The 20,514-nt window shown below is 42.2% G+C and overlaps 1 protein-coding gene across 1 annotated transcript; it reads right to left on the reverse strand.

Annotated features, from left to right (window-relative positions):
• Nucleotides 1-979: 979 nt before the first annotated feature.
• dynlrb1 (dynein, light chain, roadblock-type 1) lies at nucleotides 980-20,127 on the reverse strand. The gene is made up of 4 exons (XM_084317139.1): nucleotides 20,013-20,127; nucleotides 19,660-19,735; nucleotides 15,328-15,495; nucleotides 980-1,782 (listed from the first exon to the last, which is right to left on the reverse strand). The coding sequence occupies exons 1-4, from the start codon at nucleotides 20,013-20,015 to the stop codon at nucleotides 1,739-1,741; spliced, it is 291 nt and encodes a 96-aa protein (XP_084173265.1). The 5' UTR covers nucleotides 20,016-20,127; the 3' UTR covers nucleotides 980-1,738.
• Nucleotides 20,128-20,514: the final 387 nt, after the last annotated feature.

Genomic DNA, 20,514 nt, shown 5'->3' on the forward strand with positions numbered 1-20,514 from the left:
TGTTCATCGGATCGGTTAGTATAGGAGACATTGAAAAATAACGCTGAATCTTACCGTATCTTCCTCGCGCCGTTGGGCGATGAGTGTGGAACAGTCATTTACCTATTATGGGATGTAGAAATATCAGGTCCATTTCCAGCTTGTATAATAGTATATACGTCCAAATCATGTTGTTTATCGAGTTATTGGCAACGGATCGCTATGTATTGTGACTAGCTAGAATGCCGGGACAAATACCGAGTGCCCGGAAGTAATATAGGTGAATAGCACATCGTCCATGTAACATCCTGTTAGGCGATTGCGCCGATCGGCCACCAGATGGCGCTCTTGAACCGCTAGAGGGTTCAGTGGGGCTTGTTGGTGGGTCTCAGGCCAGCGGATGGGAAATATGAATCCGATCACAGATTTTTGAAATATTGATATCAAAGACGAGTTACGGCGTCCTCGGCACCTTGAGCATGGCGGGGAAGGACGCCTAAAAGCGTCTTCCGGCAGTTAAAGTGTTAAACATGAATACATAATAAATGTATTCATGATCATCATGCAACATAAAACAATTGTAGGAAGTTTGGGAGAGGAAGGGGTTTTAGCTTGCGTGTTGTGAGTTCCAAAACATTTTACTTAAAGTTTAAAGCTCAATATATAAAAAGTGAACAGGAGGTCTATTTGTATTAAAAACAATAGATTGTTTTTCATTTAAATGTCTGGAAGAGCTCAAAAATAAAAACATCAATTGATATTTCCGTAGCCTTTTTTTTGTCAATCTAAATGTGACCGATTGTGTTAAATGGGCACATAATATCGCCTCATATCGATCGCAGGCACCTGAATCGAATCGTATCGTGGCAGAATTTCTGATATCGGCAAATATCGTATCGTTGTCCAGAGAATCGATATCGTATCGTATCGTGATGAAACTGGTGATTCCCACCCTGTTAACGTGATGTATATTCTTCAAATCAATAGATGCATATGACAATATTTTCAACTTTTTATTGGTCTTACAAGTAACCAACGTAAAATGTTGTGAAAAGAGCAGAGATGTTTTGTAGTGTGTGGTTTACTGCTCACCAAATAAATATTGTAATGGGCTTTTAAATCACTGTTGGCAATTGGTAGGTGACCAATACAACACAATAAATAAAAATATCAAAATATTCAATAAATTGTAAAGATTAAAAAAAAGAAAAAATAATCGCTACAAAAGTACATACAGTTTGAAATATGATTATTTATCTATGTAGGGAACAGAGCTGATATCTGTGCACTTTTCAGGTTTTAATATTCCACATACTTAAGCCAAGTCACTATAGTCATAGGTATTTTAGCCAGTATGTGCCTCATATCTAACCAACAAAGGGATATATACAAGGCTAATTATAGGCCAACATCTGATGCTACAGGGTGACATGTGACAATGCATGCTAGATATGGAAGAAACAGAAATAGAAATGCTCAAACATATCTACACCTGTATCTGTACAAGTCCTGTATATGAGCATACACGTCTGTGATACATGTCTGACATCTCCTTCTTGAATGTCTTCATCATCTCATCATAGTCTGACAAAATCAACTTCATCTAGTTAAAATTGCCTTTACTTACTTGTACAGTAAGTGCATAACAAGCTTCTGGTAAGTTGTCAGCTGAAGACAGAATATGCATTTGGCCATTACAACACAAAAGAAAAAATAATAAAATCAGACATTAAGGAGATGGTTGACATGTTCCTCTGTCTCAATCCGATGGGTTCTGAATGACGATCAGCAGATAGTCCTTATCTATGAAGAGGATGACAAAGGAATCAATCACAACAAGCTATTGTATGTTGACCATCAAATTCAAACAGATGGGGACAAATTCTGAACGATGATAGTCCTCATTTGTGAGAAAGAAAACACAAAGTCAGGTGAATTGCCTGACTAGATATAATGAACAAACATGAAACATTAAAATCAGTATATAATTAGATTATAAACAGTTTAGTCAACATCTTCCAAATGATGTGCGGGATGCCCCGATCGATCGGCCAGCGATCGGTATCGGCCGATAATCAGTATAAATATAGGTAGCTAACGTTAGCTCACGAAATGACCCAGTAAACTAAATAGTTCACTTTAGTATAATACATGATGCATTGTCTAACTGTATCTGGCTGGCTAGCTACTGATAGCTCCTGATATCAACAAGCTCCGCCAATAGTCTGCATGAGCAGCTCCGTTAGCTAGGTAGCTAACGTTAGCTCACGAAATGACCCAGTAAACTAAATAGTTCACTTTAGTATAATACATGATGCATTGTCTAACGGTATATAGCTGGCTAGCTACTGATAGCTCCTGATATCAACAAGCTCCGGCAATAGTCTGCATGAGCAGCTCCGTTAGCTAGGTAGCTAACGTTAGCTCACATTAGCTCACTGTTTACACGAAATGACCCAGTAAACTAAATAGTAGGGATGCACAGATATGAAAATTTGCGGCCGATACCGATTGTTCAACTAACACAATCGGCCGATACCGATACTTGTGGCAAAAAATTAAGAAATAAAAATCTATTTTTATTTTATAATTTTTTTATGAAACTACTGTATATTTGTATGTCTCTAAATATTTTGATGAGTTGAAAATAGAGGACCCTTATGTAAAAAAGCCGAAAGTCTTTTTCTGGTATTCATCATTCAGTCTTAGCACTGTTGTTGTATTGAGCTGTACTGTATTGTACCCATTCTGCAATCTGTTAATAAAGTTTTCAATCAATCAATCAGACAAATGTATAGAAAAGCTTTTATTATAACCATATAACAAAAAATTGAGGTCATGCTCAATGTCCAATCTGTTCCTCCGCTTTGTCTTCAGCTGGACCAGAGCTGAGAAGCCACTTTCACAAAGATAGGTAGTGAAAAAAAAAAAAAAAAAAATATATATATATATATTTTTTTTTTACACACACATCCGCAACCCACTCAAAATGGCCCCGCGACCCACTTTTGGGTCGCGACCCACCAGTTGAGAAACACTGGTCTAGTCTGTCTTCAAACTTCCACTCCTCTCGAACCTTTTTTATATTTGCATATCAACATCATCTGTCCATCCTCAGTAATCCTCAGTTTACTATAATATACTCCTGTCCTGAGTCCTCCTGACTAGTGACTTCATCGTCTTTCCAAACGCACGCACGCACACACAGGGAAGGGGAGAGAGTGCCCCCCAATTTCCCTTTCCCCAGTCGACACTGTGTCTGCTGGCTCTGCGCCTCTGCCTCTGATCAGGATTAGCTTGTTAGCTTGCTAACGTTGTAGTGATTGTAATGGTACATAAACGTTAATTTCGGGCGATGTGCGCATAAAGGAATGGCGACTGTGCAAAGCATGTAGATGCATTTGACCCGTTGCGAGAGAAAAAAAAACACCACAGACTTATTTCGGGACGTGTAGGCGCACTGCTGTGTTAACGCAGCAGTGCGCACCAACCGACCAACGCGCTGCTCTGCTTGCAGAAGCACGGATAGGGCGGATATGACTCGTCGAGTTGTCACAGAGTTTTTTCAAAATAAGAGTATCATATGCACCTGAACGTTGCTAGCTGTCAGAGCCTAGTTATTATAGCTGGAGCTGCGCATGGGCAGAAATGAGACCCGCTACAGGATTTTCAAAATAAGAGTATCTATATGAACTGAATCCCTATCGCACCAGTGCTACTGAAGTAAATCCATTCATCGCACAGACCGCTGTTGCTGTAGCATGTGCGATATATATGTCGCACTGTACAGCCCTGCACTGATGGATACATCTTGATATTTGTCTAGTCTAGTGTGTTCATTAGATGGGTGAAATCCTCTTTCAGTCCCTCTGTGCCTGTTTTCTTAGGCAGTTAGCCTCTGGTATGTGTGCCATTAGCGTTAGCCACGCTTCTAGGCCTATTTTCTTTTGGAAAGAATGATAAAAGAAAATCTTAAAAAAAAATATATATATATTTTTTTACTATTCGACTAAGAGGTTAGTTAGTCGACTACGGCCCCTTTCGACCGATTAGTCGACTAATAAGGGTCAGCCCTACTAAACGGTATCTAGCTGGCTAGCAGTAGCTACAGATATCTCCTGATATCAATGTCTTATAACATAAGACATTCGTTTTTGCAGCTGTTGGCTGATCATGCTTCATAACAACACTGCGAACATCTTATACGTTTCAGACCCTGTTAGTCAGAGTATACACACAGACAGTGGAGCCGTTTGCAGATAGCGAGCATTTTGACTTGTTGCGTGGTGGCGATGTCTCGCAGATAATACAACTACAAGTATAATTATATAATATATATATATTTTATTTTAAAAAAAATGTAAAAATGACATCCTTTTTTTTTATCAAACCAAAAACGATCGGTATCGGCAGTGTATCGGCCGATATGGCTCATAGACGATCGGTGATCGGTATCGGTGGCAAAAAACGTGATCGGGGCTCTAATGCCAAATCCTCCCTAGATGCAGACTCCAGTAACCTGTAATAATAAAATATAAATAAATTGGTTAGACTAGAAGTCTTTATTTGTCATGCAGTTTTAACACACACGCGAGATGGGCGACCCACAGAAACACACACACACATGTGCTGAGTCGCCGATGAAATGTCTCTCTGCACTTTTCCCATCCCGTTGTCCTTCCCCCCATGGGCAGCCGGGAGCAGATAGGGCGTCAACGTGAGCCGCGCCCCGGGGACCAATCCAAGTGCTCCTGTCCGTCTTCGTCAAGGACGCCACAGCGTTAGCGATCTGTTGCGCATGTTTTTCCATTGGGTTTATCTTATCGGGGGGGAAACCCTTGCGAGCATGGGGAGAACATGCAAACTCCACACAGAAAGGCCTGGGAGATACCCCACCTGAGTACCTGGCTGCCATCATGGAAACCTGGTCCCCAAGCGGGAATCGAACCCTGGACCTTCTTGCTGTGAGGCAACAGTGTTAACCACTACACCACCGTGCCGCTGGTGCAGATGACATAAGATGCAGGTTCATGCTTTTTCTGAGGAGCAGCATGAGCTTCCAGTCTGTGAAGGCTGCCTAATAGCTGTAGCCAACTGCAATAGATAGTGCAGCACAGCAGTATTTTTTTAAACCTGAAAAGACCAACTATTTTCCTTGGCTGGAGGGGATTAGACACTAGCTGACATGGTACCGTTTTGATTGCTACACTAGCTTCCGTAAAGTCACACATTCTAAGCCTTAGAAGTATGGTCAGTATAAAGACACTACAAACAATGTTGCATCCCAAAAAAAATACATACTATTTTTCCTTGCATAAGGCTGCTAAATGGTTCCAGTATTGCTAAGGACTGTTTTTTATTTGGAAGTATTTAGCCTTCTCCAGTCTGGTATATCCTTCAGAGCCATATAATGTGTGACTTTAAGGAAGCTAGTGTAGCAATCAAAACGGTACCATGTCAGCTAGTGTCTAATCCCCTCCAGCCAAGGAAAATAGTTGGTCTTTTCAGGTTTTCTATTGGCCTGCCACGGTAGTCTGTGTTACCAGTGTTACTCTGTGTTCAGGCATCCACAGTACATTACTTGCCCACCGCCCCCACCAGTGTATGTATGCTTTCAGGGTTCGAAATTAACGGGGGCTTGGGGCATAATGCCCTTGAAAATGGACAAAATGCCCTCGAAAATCAGTTAAGGAGGGCACTTAATGCCCCCGACAGTTTACTAATTATATATATATATTTATCCGGTAATGGAGCGTCTGTGGGAGTACGGTTCAGATGACGCGCAAATAAAAAAAAATCATTTGGCGGAGCCGGTGTTCTGCACTGGCTGCAGGCTGCAGGCAGCAGCAGCCAGCTGCCAGGTGCTAGTCAGTTTGTGTAAAAATGGCACGCACAATATAAATCAATCTTCATTACGACTTTAAAAACATAGCCATTAACATTACATATGCCTACACACATCTTGCCATAGCGTTAGGAGTTTGTAAACACAACGCACGTTTTAACTATGGTAGCCCGACGCAGCCCGCAAGCTAATACTGTAGTCAATGAAATGTCACCGTAGCTACTAGCTACTGTAGCAGAGGAGGAAATGGGAGTCTGAGAGGCGGGGTGTTTAAAGACAATGATAGGCGTTTATTCAACATCCAAGAAGGCTAACATACAACTGTGTTTTACTAACTCCAACCGGGACTATTGCCGCTTTTCCACTGCATGTTGATGTTAGAACGTCTCCTCCTAACGTTACCGGAGCTGATAACATTGTGGTCCGTGACGCTAAAATGTCCGTGGGGACCCGGCGCCAACCCATAGAATTACGTAATCCACCACAGTTGCACACAATATTTAAATAATGTTAGTCTAAATAAATGTAGACAGAAACATAATAATTTCAAGCAGAAAACGAATCTTTCCATTAAGAACTGACAATCAGGGAATTTAAACATGGTTGACATTGTTTTTGTGTGTTTATATTAAAGAAAGGAAAGTCTAGTGCTGGCTGAGCATATTGTTTGTTTGCACTAAGTTAATACTTTGACAAATGTAGCCTATATTTTTCAGTCAGTTCGGTCTTTGTGTGCCAAACATTATTTAAGGCTGTAAACACTGTAAACCTTTTATTTTATTTTTAATAAATGAGAAGCATGTTTAGATTTGAGTTTTGAGTGTTAGATTTGAGATTTGAGTGTTAAATTTTTTTTTAATAAAAATTAACATATATCGAACTGAAAACTGTGACCCCAAAATCGTGATACGAACCAAACCGTCCCATTTTGTGAACCGTCCCACCCCTACCGTTTATCATAAAAATGCAGTGCCCCCGAAATACAAAAAAAAGCCCCCGAAAATCAATTAAGGGGGGCAAAAAAAGCCCTTGAAAAAAAATGTTAATTTCTAACCCTGTATGCTTTATTAAAATATAAATGAAACCCATTTAGTTCATTATAGCACATTAGTGCTAGTGACATTCATCAAATAAAAAATACTTAGTCAGACATTATAAACCGAAATTGTCTGTCTGCTCCAGACAGCAGAGTCACAGCACAGAGTCGATTTCACTTCACATGACAGAGAAAGAAGGCCCAGGACAACATGACAGGTTACACAGCGATGGCAGATAATTTGGCAATATTTTGGATTTAAACCCAGTGCTAATAGGGAACCTGCTAACGTTAACACTTTGAGTGCCAGGGACGGCATAACTCGTTTTATTAGCCCCCCCCACTGAGTGCCACAGACGACAAATATCGTTTTATTAGCGATCTGAAATCATATTTCATCAACCGAGTCTCCCGTTGGTACAGCAGCCCCTACAGGAGCTCAGAATGGAAAAAAGCGCCCCCTATCGTCTATCCCTGTGTAACTGCAGGTCAGTCGCTTAGACTGACCTGGGATCTGTAGATATGTAGGGGCGGAGCCAGCTGGTTCCTTGTGCTGGTAAGAAGTCTGATCAACATGGAAGTCATCGCGGGACAGGAATCAGCCTGGAATATATATTTACAGCAGCCAATACTCAATCAATAAGCGTGATCGATATTTGGAATGGCGATCAGGAATTGGAATGATCTTTTTGGAGAACATCTGATCTGAGGTAAGGAATCTATTTGACCAGTCTTGGGATAATCAGAGTTGTATTCGCTGAGATCTCAGCGTTTGCCCTATGTGTAATGTGGCTGTTTGTGCGCGATCGCTGATGAGGAAATAAGATAATCGATTTTTCAGATTGCCTCTATAGCGTGCATACGTACACATATACTATCGATAATCTAGCGTTTATTTGAAAACGATTCATAAATAGGCTGAAAAATGACAACGTTTGTGTATTCTAGAATATTCCAGTAAATGTAATTTATCATGGAATCTTTATATTTTCATTGAAAACGAGGGCTTTTCAAAATGCTATAAAACGAAAATGAACCAATAAAAAAACAATACGCTTCGACAATGTTGACTGGAAAATGAGTCATTGATAAGCGACGTGCAGATTAGACACATAGCCAAATCACGGTGCTACTATCGTTAGCTCTCAGAATGGTAGCCAGAAGCCCGCAGCATCTAGTGCTACTATCGTTAGCTCTCAGAATGGTAGCCAGTTAGCCTGCAGCACCGTAGTTAGGGATGGGAATCAAAAACCATCCTAATTGTCCGATGCCTGGAATCGCGTGCCTCCCGTGACTTTCGATTCCCTTATCGCTGCCAGGTTTTCCCGACCGTTGCGCATTTCAAAACAATAACGTTAGCGTTAGCATGTAGCCTAGCCATGGCAGACTATTTGATTCCTTAACACTTTGGCGACCACACTCTTGCGGCGATTTATGCCGTTTGTTTACAAACCGATGTACTTTCTAAGAGCTATAATTTATAGTATTGCTATCTGTCCATTCTCATTGTCACTTGAGTGCATAAACCGTGCCTTCATAATGGCTTAAAGAAAATAAAAATCCATCGGTTGGTTGTCATTTTATAGCGTCGTGAATATAAGGTTTATCGCGCTTTTCGTCTCGTCTTTTTTCCAGGAAGCTAGATAATAGGCTAAACGTTGGCGCCGTTATATCAAACGCCATTTCTGCTGTATATATACGAATGAAATAAAACAAACTGCGTAGCATCCGGACTATTACAGAGCATCTATGGATGAAATGGGGGCGGCGGGGAACGCCGATTAGTATTATTTATTAGCAATATAGTTCACTGATCGATCACGTTAGGTTTTAAAACAATGTCCAATCCAGCTGTAATTTGGGGGAATAGTATCCTACCGTCAGGCCATGTGATCGCCGGCAGCATTTCTTCATTAGTCATCGGATTCTGGTAGATCGATATGTCCATTGGCTAATCATAAATCCCATTATTCCAGGCTGAAATATGCGTTCGGTAACGTGATCAAAGATGGAGGGTCTTCGTTTGGAATCGAGGCTCATATGATCCGCCCACAGACTGTAAAAGATTTTTTTTTTAATCCCCTCAATGATACTGCAGTGGAGCGATGGCGCCCCTAAGCGGATCTGGCCGGTATTGCATGTTTAGAAAATCAAATATGTTGGTAGGTCATGGATCTCGATCGCGGACGTTAATAGCGTTATAAATATGGAATAAAACAATAACAACTTGCCACGGCTATATACGTGGCTCTGGTCCACAACGCATGGAATCGAAACACGTATATATATATGTGCACGGTCCTTAAAGTGTTAAGGGCTCGAAATTGCCTGGGTTTTGGTCATATGCTCCCGCTGTTTGGCTACTTCTATGTGCAGTGAAAACTACTCGAATGCTTTATAACCTAGTCATTGATTTAGTTCAGGGTAATCTAAGATTAGCCGCGGAGCTAACGCTAGCTAACGTGAGCTAACGCTAGTTAATCAAGCTCACAGAGAGAGATAAACAGCTGACAGCGGATAGTACAGGTACAAATACAATACAAAAGCGGGTGGGGGCTGTTGTGTAAACCTTGTACTCTTTAGTTCATATATAATAAGAGACGGATTATTTGCTTGCTCCACCAGTGCACAACAACACACACCAACTCTCGTTACCACACCGCTTTACGGTATTTTCACAGCACTGTCGCAACATTACCGTAAAACGTGAACACCGTTGTGATCCACTCGCTCCACTAGTGAGGACTGGTCTCGCCCTCTGCTAGCGCGCGTGTGCACTACACTCAAAACTCCGTTTCACTGTAATAGAAACTGAAGCGCATCTGTGATTTTGACGGTATTGATTTTCAATACCGTCGGGATTTCTAAATACCCTGGTATACCGTAATACCGTCATACCGCCCAAGCCTAATAGATCAGTCAAGGAACAGATTAAAGGGGACATGCATTGCTATTCCTTGCACTATTTGGGCAACTTTACACAATTCCTGACAGTCTATGGAAGACATCTGTACGTTTTTTTTCTTTTTTTTTTTAATCATTGTTTTATATTTCTAATGAAGTACTCAAAAGCATCATTTTTCAGCCTCAGGATTTTAGGCTGTTATTGGATGGGCTCCGCCCATAAGCGCTTTCAGTGACAGTCACCCACACAGCGTGATACATTAAGAGAGCGAGAGAGAGAACGAGCAAGCGAGAGAGAGAGGGGAGATGCGTCCCCGACACACACGCAGTCAAGTTTGTGTGTAAATGCTCCGACGAGGGAGAGAGAGAGAGAGAGAGAGGAGAGATGCGTCCCCGACACACACGCAGTCAAGTTTGTGTGTAAATGCTCCAACGAGGGAGAGAGATGGTGCACACACATTTTTACACACACTTCTGCACGGTCCCGCCGGTCCCTCTCTCTCTCTCTCTCCCCCTCTATTAGGGATGCCCCGATCACGTTTTTTGCCACAGATACCGATCGTCTGAGTCATATCGGCCGATACACTGCCGATACTAGGGCTGTACCAAATGTAATTTTTTAACATTTGAAGCTTCGATTGAAGTATTCGAACGAAGCTTCGAATGTCTATTAAATCAACTTTCTTTAATGAATATAACTCATCAGTTTCGTCAACATAAATAATCCAATAAGGGCACGGTTGGTATGAAAGTGATGGTGACGTCTTATACGTCTTAACACTTTTTTTTTAATTTTTTTTTTAACTTTCTTTTTTAGCGTTTATCGCTTTTTCTGGTCAAGCATGACCGACAGAAACAGGTTGAAATAGGATGTAGAGCAGGGGAAGACATTCTGAGAAATGACGGCGGGTCCGGGAATCGAACTCGTGTCCCCCAGATCCGTGACGAGCACGGTTTTCCCCGACGCAGAAATAGCGCCGAGATATGCGGTGAGCTACGGGAGCTCCCCTTCTTAACACTTTCTATGCCACTCACGAGTTCTCGGAATTATTAATATTACGTTGAAAGCCACTCAAGAGATTTCTCGGATTTTTTATTTTTTTTTAGCGATCTGAAATCATATTGCATCACGCGAGCCTACCCTAGTCTACCCGAGAGCCGCCGGCGATCAGACATGGAAAAAAGCGCCCCCTATCGTCTCCCACATGACATAAGGGATTTTGGAATGGACTCAAAAAATCCTGTACTCCACATTTTCCAGTCCACTGATGCAGCCGGGGTTACCACAGTTCATTATGGATCCTCTGAGCGCCGCGGATCATGAATTCTACTGTATCATGTTAGATCTATACACTTATCGATTTTTTCGAATGGTGATCAGGAATTGGAATATACCAGTTGGATACCATCTGATGTCAGGTAAGGAATCTATGTTATCAGTGTTAGGATAATCAGACTCATTTTGATGAAGATATAAGCTGTTTTGTGAAATGTCCTCTATCGGTTTCACTGTAAAATCCATGAGGAAATGAACACGGCTATTATCAGCGCGAGGCTCGAATGGGCGTGCGTGTACGTATAATATTGATCATCTAGCGTTTATTTGAAAACGATTCATAAATAGGCAGACAAATATCAACGTTCTGGAATATTCCAGTAAAAGACGATTATCACAGAATGGCCCAGAATGGGCTGTTTTTTTACCTCAAAACGGGTGCTTTTCAAAATGCTCTCAAACGGAAATGAAGCGATAAAAAACCACACAAAAATAGATTAGGCGATATTAACGTTAACATTAAAGTGGATGGTGGCATTCAAGCGCTAACTCTGGCGCCACCTGGTGGCACTGAAAGTGTTAAGTATAATATTATAATATTAGTGTAAGCCTAATCTTTAACTGCAACTGTGAAGAAAACCCCCATTGGTTTAAACAGATTGAATACATTTTTTTTTAAAGATTAAAAAATGTATATATATTATTAAAAATAAAAAATTCGAATGTTGATTTAGAATTCGAATGTCAACATTATGATCGAAGCTTCGAAGCATTCGGTACAGCCCTAGCAGATACCAATAGTTTTTGGTTTTCTTATAGCAGCTGGCAGTATTATACTGTAGGTCTAACACAGGCATTCTCAAAGTCCTGTCAAAATTATCTAATCTAATCTTAGAAATTAAGTAAAGGTGACATGCATTATAAATGTCATTTTTCAGTCTTTAGCATTGTATTATAGTAATAGGAGTTAGTATCAATGTGTTTTTGTGTCTAAATACCATATTGACGGATTGCTCTCATTCAGCTCAGACCATTTCCTGCTTGATTTAATTAGGTCGTTCTGATTTGAGGCGCATGCTGACGTCAGTTGGCGCTGGGTAAGCGGACAGTGATCCGATTGGCTCTGTGGTTGCCAATGCCCTACCACAACCTAGGCAGCCCGCACAGCAATAGCAGAGCGAGTGGAAACCACTTCCTCAAACTGCACTCTCTCTCTCTCGCTCTCTCTACCAGTCGCAGACTCTGTGGATGACTGCCACTGAAAGTGCTTATGGGCGGAGCCCAGCCAATATCAGGCTGAAATCTTGAGGCTGGAAAATTATGCTTTTGAGTACTCCATTAGAAATATAAAACAATGATTTTTTTTTATTTTTATAAACCTTACAGATGTCTTCCATAGACTCACAGGAATTGTGTAAAGTTGCCCAAATAGTGCTAGGAATAGCAATGCAGGTCCCCTTTAAGTAAAGTGAATAGTACTGGGTGTTGAGCATAACAGTATCTAAGTTCATTTACTTCTGCCCATTATAGTCAAAGTATTTTCCTATGAACTGAAACTTATAAGATGTTCTCAGTGTTCAGTTACAGCTATGAAGCACGATAGCTAATTAGCCAACAGCTGCAAAAACGAATGATGTTATAAGACATTGATATCAGGAGCTATCTGTAGCTACTGCTAGAAAATGGGGGACCCTGATGTAAACAAGACGAAAGTCTCTCTCTGGTCTGCATCCCCTTAACACTTTAACTGCCGAAAACGCCGGAACTCGTCATTCCCCGCCATGCTCAAGTTGCCGAGGACGCCGTAACTCGTCTTTGATATCAATATTTCAAAAATCTGTGATCGAAATCATATTTCCCCTCCGCAGCCTTGACACACAGTGCTGATCTCCTCTCAACCCTCTAGCGGTTCAAGAGCGCCATCTGGTGGCCGATCGGCAGATCGAAACCGGATGTCAACCTTTGAAGCGGCAGGACTCACTCCATATGGGGTCCGGGCACTCGCTAATGTTAGAGAGACTCTGTCTTCACACAGTGAACATCGATCGGTGGAAATAACTCGAAAAAACAACATGATTTGGACGTATATACTATTATACAACCTGGAAATAGATCGGGCATTTCAACATCCCATAATTGAAAACTGTCTACTCCACGCTGATCGCCCAACGGCCCGAGGAGACTGGGGTGAGTTTTAGCGTGTAGTATTACCGTGTTCGATATAAACTGCTATGATGAACATATGACCCACATTAGATGAATGGTATAACGTTGCCCACGGAATTATAAACGCCCCCTCGCCCATCCGGTCAACATCAGATGACGTGTAGTAAATTCTAGAAGTACGTCCAGTTGAAATTTTTGATCTCGCACAGATTCCTACCAAACTGTATTTGATCATCAATATAATGCATTTGGGGCTATAAATCACGTTCTGGAGAAAGCTGCAGAAAGAGATGAAAACATACTTATACTTTAGATCATATTTTAGTATGAATATGTGAATGAAAAAGTTTAACGTTGCTACACCATGAACAATACATATAGGACATTGAATGGGCCCTAATAATGGCAATCTCGCAATAGAATTTAAAAAGTTATAGCCCTGCAAAGAAGGGGAACTTCTCCATGTTAAATAGAGCTGGCAAGGGATGGTATATCATGAATTTAACCATGGCAATCAAAGTGTTAACAATTGTGTGTATTGAGCTGTACTGTACCCATTCTGCAATCTGTTAATAAAGTTTTCAATCAATCAATTCAATCAATCAATCAATCAGCTATTTAACGTTAGACAATGCCTCATGTATTAAACTAAAGTGAATAGTTGACTGGGTAATTTTGTTTAAACAGTAACGTTAGCTAGTATCACTCGAGGTGCACTCAACTCTTGCCGGAGCATTTGTTGACATGGGTCTGTGAGGGGAGGGGCAAGGCGTGCAGCAGCTGTGAGCAAGAGAGACAGCGAGTGAGAACTCTGAGAATTGGATCATGTTTTTCGTGCGTGTCATCGATCGTTTTTCACGATCTGCAAAAATAAAACATTATCGGAATTCACCAATCTCATATTTATACTGAATATCGGCCGATACCGATGATCGCTGGCCAATCGATCGTGGCATCCCTACTCTCTCTCTCTCTCTCTCTCTCTCGTTCTCTGCCTCTCTGTCAAAACCTGTTTGAGGAAGTGTCGGGTTACACTATGCGCTACAACCATAGAGGGGGCGTTACTGCAGATCAGCTACTTGTTACGTCGCATTGCGAGTCAAATCAGAACAGCTTAGTTGAGTGAGGGAAGATCTCGTGAACTCGAGACTAGACTGATGAGTCAATATGATAATTAACAACACAGACCACATTGATTTAATCCCCAATTGCTAGGATACAATGCTAAACAGAAAGAAGCATTTCATGCAAAAGTATTCTGTATGACAACTAATAAAGAAACTTGAAACACTGGAAAAGGCCATTTATAATGCATGGGATCTTAAACAGAAAATGTACAGAAGGTGTTACTGTCCGTTGGTTTCTTTTTAAATTAGAACCTAACGTCAACTCTGTCTGTCCAACAAATAGATACTCCTCTATTGTGTTAAAAACAGACATAATGTTAGACGGACAGACACAGTGGATCAATGTAGCCGGCGCCGCATAACATTAAAGATCAAGTAAGCAGGCAAAATTTGGTGCACAACTTTTCGTTGCATATGCTACGAATTCCTCACAAGAACAGTTAAGTAAGCGCTCTACAGATACGGAGCATCATTTTGTAAAGTGTCCGGTGTCACTGGTAACACCAGTGTTGTCATGAGTTTAACCAATGGGAAAATGTCCTCACCGTGGCAGCCCTAATATGTGTAAGCCTATCTGGTCAATATTAAAAGTTAAAACCATGATATAAATCATGTCAACACTGATAAAGACCTTCCCTCCTGTGTCTCCCCTACTCCATCTCCCTCTTAGCCTTCCTATTGACCTATCTTAAGCCCTCTTTTCTTGATCTTCTGAAAATTGAAAATGGAGGATCAACGGTGAATGGCAGATCAAGAAACAGTGGCTCAGTAAACAGGGTGACAGTGGCTCAGGAGGTAGAGCAGTCGTCTGGTAATCAGAAGGTTCCCGGTTAGATTCCGCCTCCTCCCGGCAGTGTCCTTAAGCAAGAGTCACTGACTTAACCCCTAACTGCTCCAGGTTGCCTCCACTGTCAGAGTGTGAATGTGTGAGGCATAAATTGCCATTCCACCCTTTTAAACAGGAATCAACAGACTGCCCACAATCTCATCTCACCTGGAGCGATCATGATCTCATTCTTCTTGGAGCGGACACGGAGGAAGGTGAGGTCGTTCTGGGGGTCGATGTCTCGCACAGTACTCCTGGCCTTCATCACCAGCTGGTGAATCAGCCCTGCGTACTGCACCGTGGTGGAGTTATCCAGGGTGGTCTTGATGGGGATGCCTTGAGAGGTGAGACAGAAGAGGAGGGTGGGAAAGAGACTGATACAGATTTATGAACATACAGTAGATAAAAAGATAGGCAGGTTAAATATTTAGGCAGTCCAAAAGGTAGCCGGTAAGCCCTCCTGTATATGCCCCCCTCTCCAGATACAGTTGGGATTAAATCCATAGGGAAATCTTTAGGTCTAGATATTGAAGGTGCCTTGCAACATAGATGTGATCAGTTTAGGTCTCTAGATGTGTGAGGATATGATGTTTACTTGAAAATCAAGAATCTGTGACATTAGATTGAAGGTAGGGCTGGGCGATATGGCCAAAAACGTTACCACGATAAAATTATAAAATTATTTTCATATAACTCGATATCGATAATTATCGTCGATATAATGTCTGTCAAGTTTAATTAACTTCTTATGCCCGGCGCCGATGGACGGGCTATTAATAGACTTGTTTTGCTGCTGCGAATGTCTTGAGTTGATGTCATCATCAGTCCGCGCACGTTAGCAGTTAGCTAGAGCAAGCGGTGTATCCCATGACAATGTACTAAATATGACCATAAAATACTCTGTTCCGCCCCAATACATTGCAACGACGTCCACCGTATACCCCACACTACTATAACAGTTACCCTCAGAATTCAAAACACACACCAACTCGGCAGGTAAACTATAAAATAGCGCCGTGCAAGCTAATTATCCTAGCCAGCCTCGTTTCCAAGCGGTGTATCGCATGACAATGTACTAAATATGACCATAAAATACTCTGTTCCGCCCCAATACATTGCAACGACGTCCACCGTATACCCCACACTACTATAACAGTTACCCTCAGAATTCAAAACACACACCAACTCGGCAGGTAAACTATAAAATAGCGCCGTGCAAGCTAATTATCCTAGCCAGCCTTGTTTACTACTTGAGTCATACCTCTCTACGTCTCCTTCCGCTGTCGGCCATCTCCTTCACTGATTGGTTGTTAGTGCGTGTGCTCATATCCAAGCTTGGAAAATCGATATATATATATCGAAACTTTGCGACCACGTTTCATGTTTATTTCGAGGAAATAATTTATCGCGATAGTTATCGTTTTATCGCCCAGCCCTAATTGAAGATAATGTTATCTGGGGCGACAGTGGCTCAAGGAAGTAGAGCAGTCGTCTGGCAATCCGGAGGTTCCCGGTTCGATTCCCGCTCCTCCTGGGCAGCATGTCGATGTGTCCTTGAGCAAGACACTTAACCCCTAATTGCTCCCGATGAGCAGGTTGGCACCTTGCATGGTTGCCTCCGCCGTCGGTGTGTGAATGTGTGAGTGAATGTGAGTAACAAATTGTAAAGCGCTTTGGATAAAAGCGCTATATAAAAAAGCAGCCATTTACCATCTGGGGCATATGGCTTATGGCTACAAACATCTGAGAGGCAGCTAGTTAACAACTAACCTACACAACTACCGTCCTGTCTCTCTTCTCTCCTTCCTTTCTAAAACACTTGAACGTGCTGTATCCAACCAACTTACTGCTTATCTCTTACAGAATGACCTCCTAGACCCTAATCAGTCAGGCTTCAGGACTGGTCACTCCACAGAGACAGCCCTCATTGCGGTCACAGAGGCACTTCACTTAGCAAAAGCGAAAGGCCTCTCCTCTGTCCTGATTCTCCTAGATCTATCTGCAGCCTTCGACACAGTCAACCACCAGATCCTCCTCGCGGCCCTCGCAGGAATGGGAGTGGCTGGCTCTGCGCTGACATGGTTGTCATCATACCTCAATGACCGCTCCTACCAAGTGTCATGGAGAGGGACCCTGTCGGCCACCCGCCCCCTGCGGACGGGTGTCCCCCAGGGCTCGGTTTTAGGACCCCTTCTCTTCTCCCTCTACACTAAATCACTGGGTAACATTATCACGTCTCATGGCTTCTCCTACCACTGTTATGCCGACGATACTCAACTCTTCCTCTCCTTCCCTCCCTCAGATATCCACGTCTCTGAGCGGATCTCGGCCTGTCTGTCCGACATCTCCGCCTGGATGACGACCAACCACCTCAAACTGAACCTAAGCAAAACAGAATTGCTCCACCTGCCGGCCAAATCCTCCCCCCTGACCGACCTTTCCATCACAGTCGAGAATGCAGCTGTGACCGCGTCCCCGACCGCCAAGAACCTTGGTGTTGTCCTCGACGACCAGTTGAACTTCTCTGCTCACATCGCAGCGACAACCAGAACCTGCCGATTCCTCCTGAGCAACGTCAGAAGGATACGCCCCTTCCTGACAAAAGAAGCCACCCAACTCCTCGTCCAATCAACAGTCATCTCCCGCCTCGACTACTGCAACGCACTGCTCGCTGGCCTCCCGGCCACTGCCACTAAGCCTCTTCAACTCATTCAGAACGCAGCGGCCCGCCTGATCTCAAACCTACCGAAGTCGGCCCATGTCACCCCACTTCTTAGGGACCTGCACTGGCTCCCCATTGCTGCACGAATCCGCTTCAAGGCCCTTGACCTAGCATACCGTGCGGCAAAGGGAACTGCTCCCGCCTACCTCCGGTCAATGGTCTCTAACTACACACCCTCAAGACCCCTACGCTCTGCATCTTCTGGCCGCCTCAGACCTACTCCTATCCAAGCTCCGGGAGGGTCATCAAAGAGAAGTCGCCTATTCTCAGTCCTTGCCCCACAATGGTGGAATGAACTACCCACCCCAGTTAGGACAGCCGAAACACGTCCAATCTTTCGCCGTCGACTAAAGACTCACTTCTTCAACCATTATCTGAATAAAAAAAAAAAAAAAAAAAAAAAAAAAAATCTAACCCTAACTAACCATACTGTCATGCACTTGTCCTAATAAACTAACCTACACTGTAGCACTCAACACTTTGATGAACATTGTTACTCAGCTGATAGAGTTGTGCTCTTCCTGATGGCTTGTCGTACAGAACTTGTAAGTCGCTTTGGATAAAAGCGTCAGCTAAATGACTAAATGTAAATGTAAATGTAACCTTGCTGTCATGCACTCAACACTTTGATGAACATTGTTACTCAGCTGATAGAGTTGTGCCCTTCCTGATGACTTGTCGTACAGAACTTGTAAGTCGCTTTGGATAAAAGCGTCAGCTAAATGACTAAATGTAAATGGCCATTTACCGGGGCCAGTTTCGAATTGCGGCCTCCCATAGGTGCTTTTTTAGAGCGATTTTGAAGGTGGGTAGGGATTCACATTCTCTATTTTACGGCTGTGGGTAGGGAATTCCACATTGTTGTGGCATAATTGCAAAACGTGTTTAGTCCCTCCCTTGTTTGAGCTGAATCTGGTTTGGACATGATTTGTGGAACTCCCTCTGGTGTTGTGGTCGTGGTACTCACTGACCTTTGGGAAGTATCTCGACATGTACATGGGTACTTTAGTTGTGTAGTAGTGCATCTTGTAGACCAGGCCCATTGCAAGTTGCTGTACTCTGTCGTCTACTTTAAGCCATCCTAGGTTGTCAAAATGGGCAACACTGCTCAAAACGGCTTTAGCTACCTGATGCGCAGGACTGTGATCACAACGCATGCGCATCAGACACCCAATGCCGTAAATAAAGCTGTGTTGACCAGTTTATAAAAATTATTTAAAATGTGTATTAGCAACGCCAAGCTTTCAAACCATTATCTGTCCAATAATTTTTTTTTGGACAGATGTTTTTTTGTTTTGCAAAATAGTACACTCATTTGAGTAGTGGAAAAGGGGTAGGATTAAATAAGTGTATACTTCTTCCTACTCCTTTTCGAACATGTAGATTGAGTTGTGTTTTGCTTTTGTTATTGTTTGTTTGTATTCATTGCATGTTCGAAATAAAGATTTCAAATCAAATCAAAACCCTCGTGCAACTGTGAGTACATTTGAAATGTCTCTGTGATACTTGTATAACAAACGGTTCAGGTAGGAGCAGTTCTTCATGGTAAATCTAGGTTGGTTTCCTATTGAGTAGCAAGAGACTGTGGATTCACTCGGCCAAACCTTGTTGGCGTGCATCACAGTCACAAAAGAGGCTACTTTGGTACCAATGCTGGACTAGACTCACTAAATGTGACAAGAGTCTATGGGCAGTCTTTTATGGAATATATGAACCAATGTTTGAAAAACATAAGAAAATATGCGTTTGATATTAGTTAGCATGTTAACTAACATTACCTTCATTATTGACTACAATGATTCCTTGCACTCCCTTCTGGCTCTGGATTCTCTTCAGGGTCTCCTCGACTTCAGCCTAGTAAAAAGTAACATTCTTTGTAGTAGCAACACAATACGAAAATGCCAAATTTACAAGGTGACAATATAGTTGTTACTTGGTAACACTGGATAACTAGGATTAACACTAGCCATGTATTCCATTTCAGGTTGACAACGCCCGACTAGCTAACGGTTGGCTAACTGTCATCTCATCTATAAAAAAAAATCGCTAAAATCGTATTCAGTGGCTACCATCGTGACGACAGTGTACATAGAATCTCACAGTGTAATATACAGTTCAGTTCTCCACCTACCATTTTGTAAGGTGTGTGGGGGTTTAATCGGTTTTACACAATGGTCTCTAAATATAACAAACAGTTAGCCAGCTAACGTTAGCTATGTTTGTTGCTTCGGAAATGATTCACTTCCGGGTCGTGACGTTGCGCGTGTTTAAAAAAACAACAACAACACATTGATTGATTGAATTGATTTAACATTGTATTAACAGATTGCAGAATGGGTACAATACAGTACGGCTCAATACACACAATTTGTTAATGGAATGCAGACCAAAGAAAGACTTTAGTTGTAACCTTCGTTGGTATTCGAAACTGGCCCCCGTAAATGTCAAAACCCACCCACCCCCTCCTAATGGTAATGTACAGTCCCCCCCCCTCGTATGTATTATCTGTTAGGATCTCTGTGTAAAGAAGATTTATGTAAATATTACTGTATCAAATATGAGAAATATGAATAATATGAATTATGATAATCATACAGATAAAAGGGTTAGACCCGCCTACTTGGCCGTCTCTG

Source organism: Notolepis coatsorum (genome assembly GCF_963971535.1).
Source record: "Notolepis coatsorum genome assembly, chromosome: 6".
In the NCBI taxonomy this organism is placed as follows: domain Eukaryota; kingdom Metazoa; phylum Chordata; class Actinopteri; order Aulopiformes; family Paralepididae; genus Notolepis; species Notolepis coatsorum.

What these genes read in the sequence shown, in the direction of transcription:
- dynlrb1 (XM_084317139.1), bottom strand. An exon ending in CATTGTAGTCAATAATGAAG is followed by an intron (nt 15,496 to 19,659) that starts GTAATGTTAGTT and finishes TCACCTCTCAAG; the next exon opens with GCATCCCCATCAAGACCACC. An exon ending in TGAGATCATGATCGCTCCAG is followed by an intron (nt 1,783 to 15,327) that starts GTGAGATGAGAT and finishes TCCTCTTCATAG; the next exon opens with ATAAGGACTATCTGCTGATC.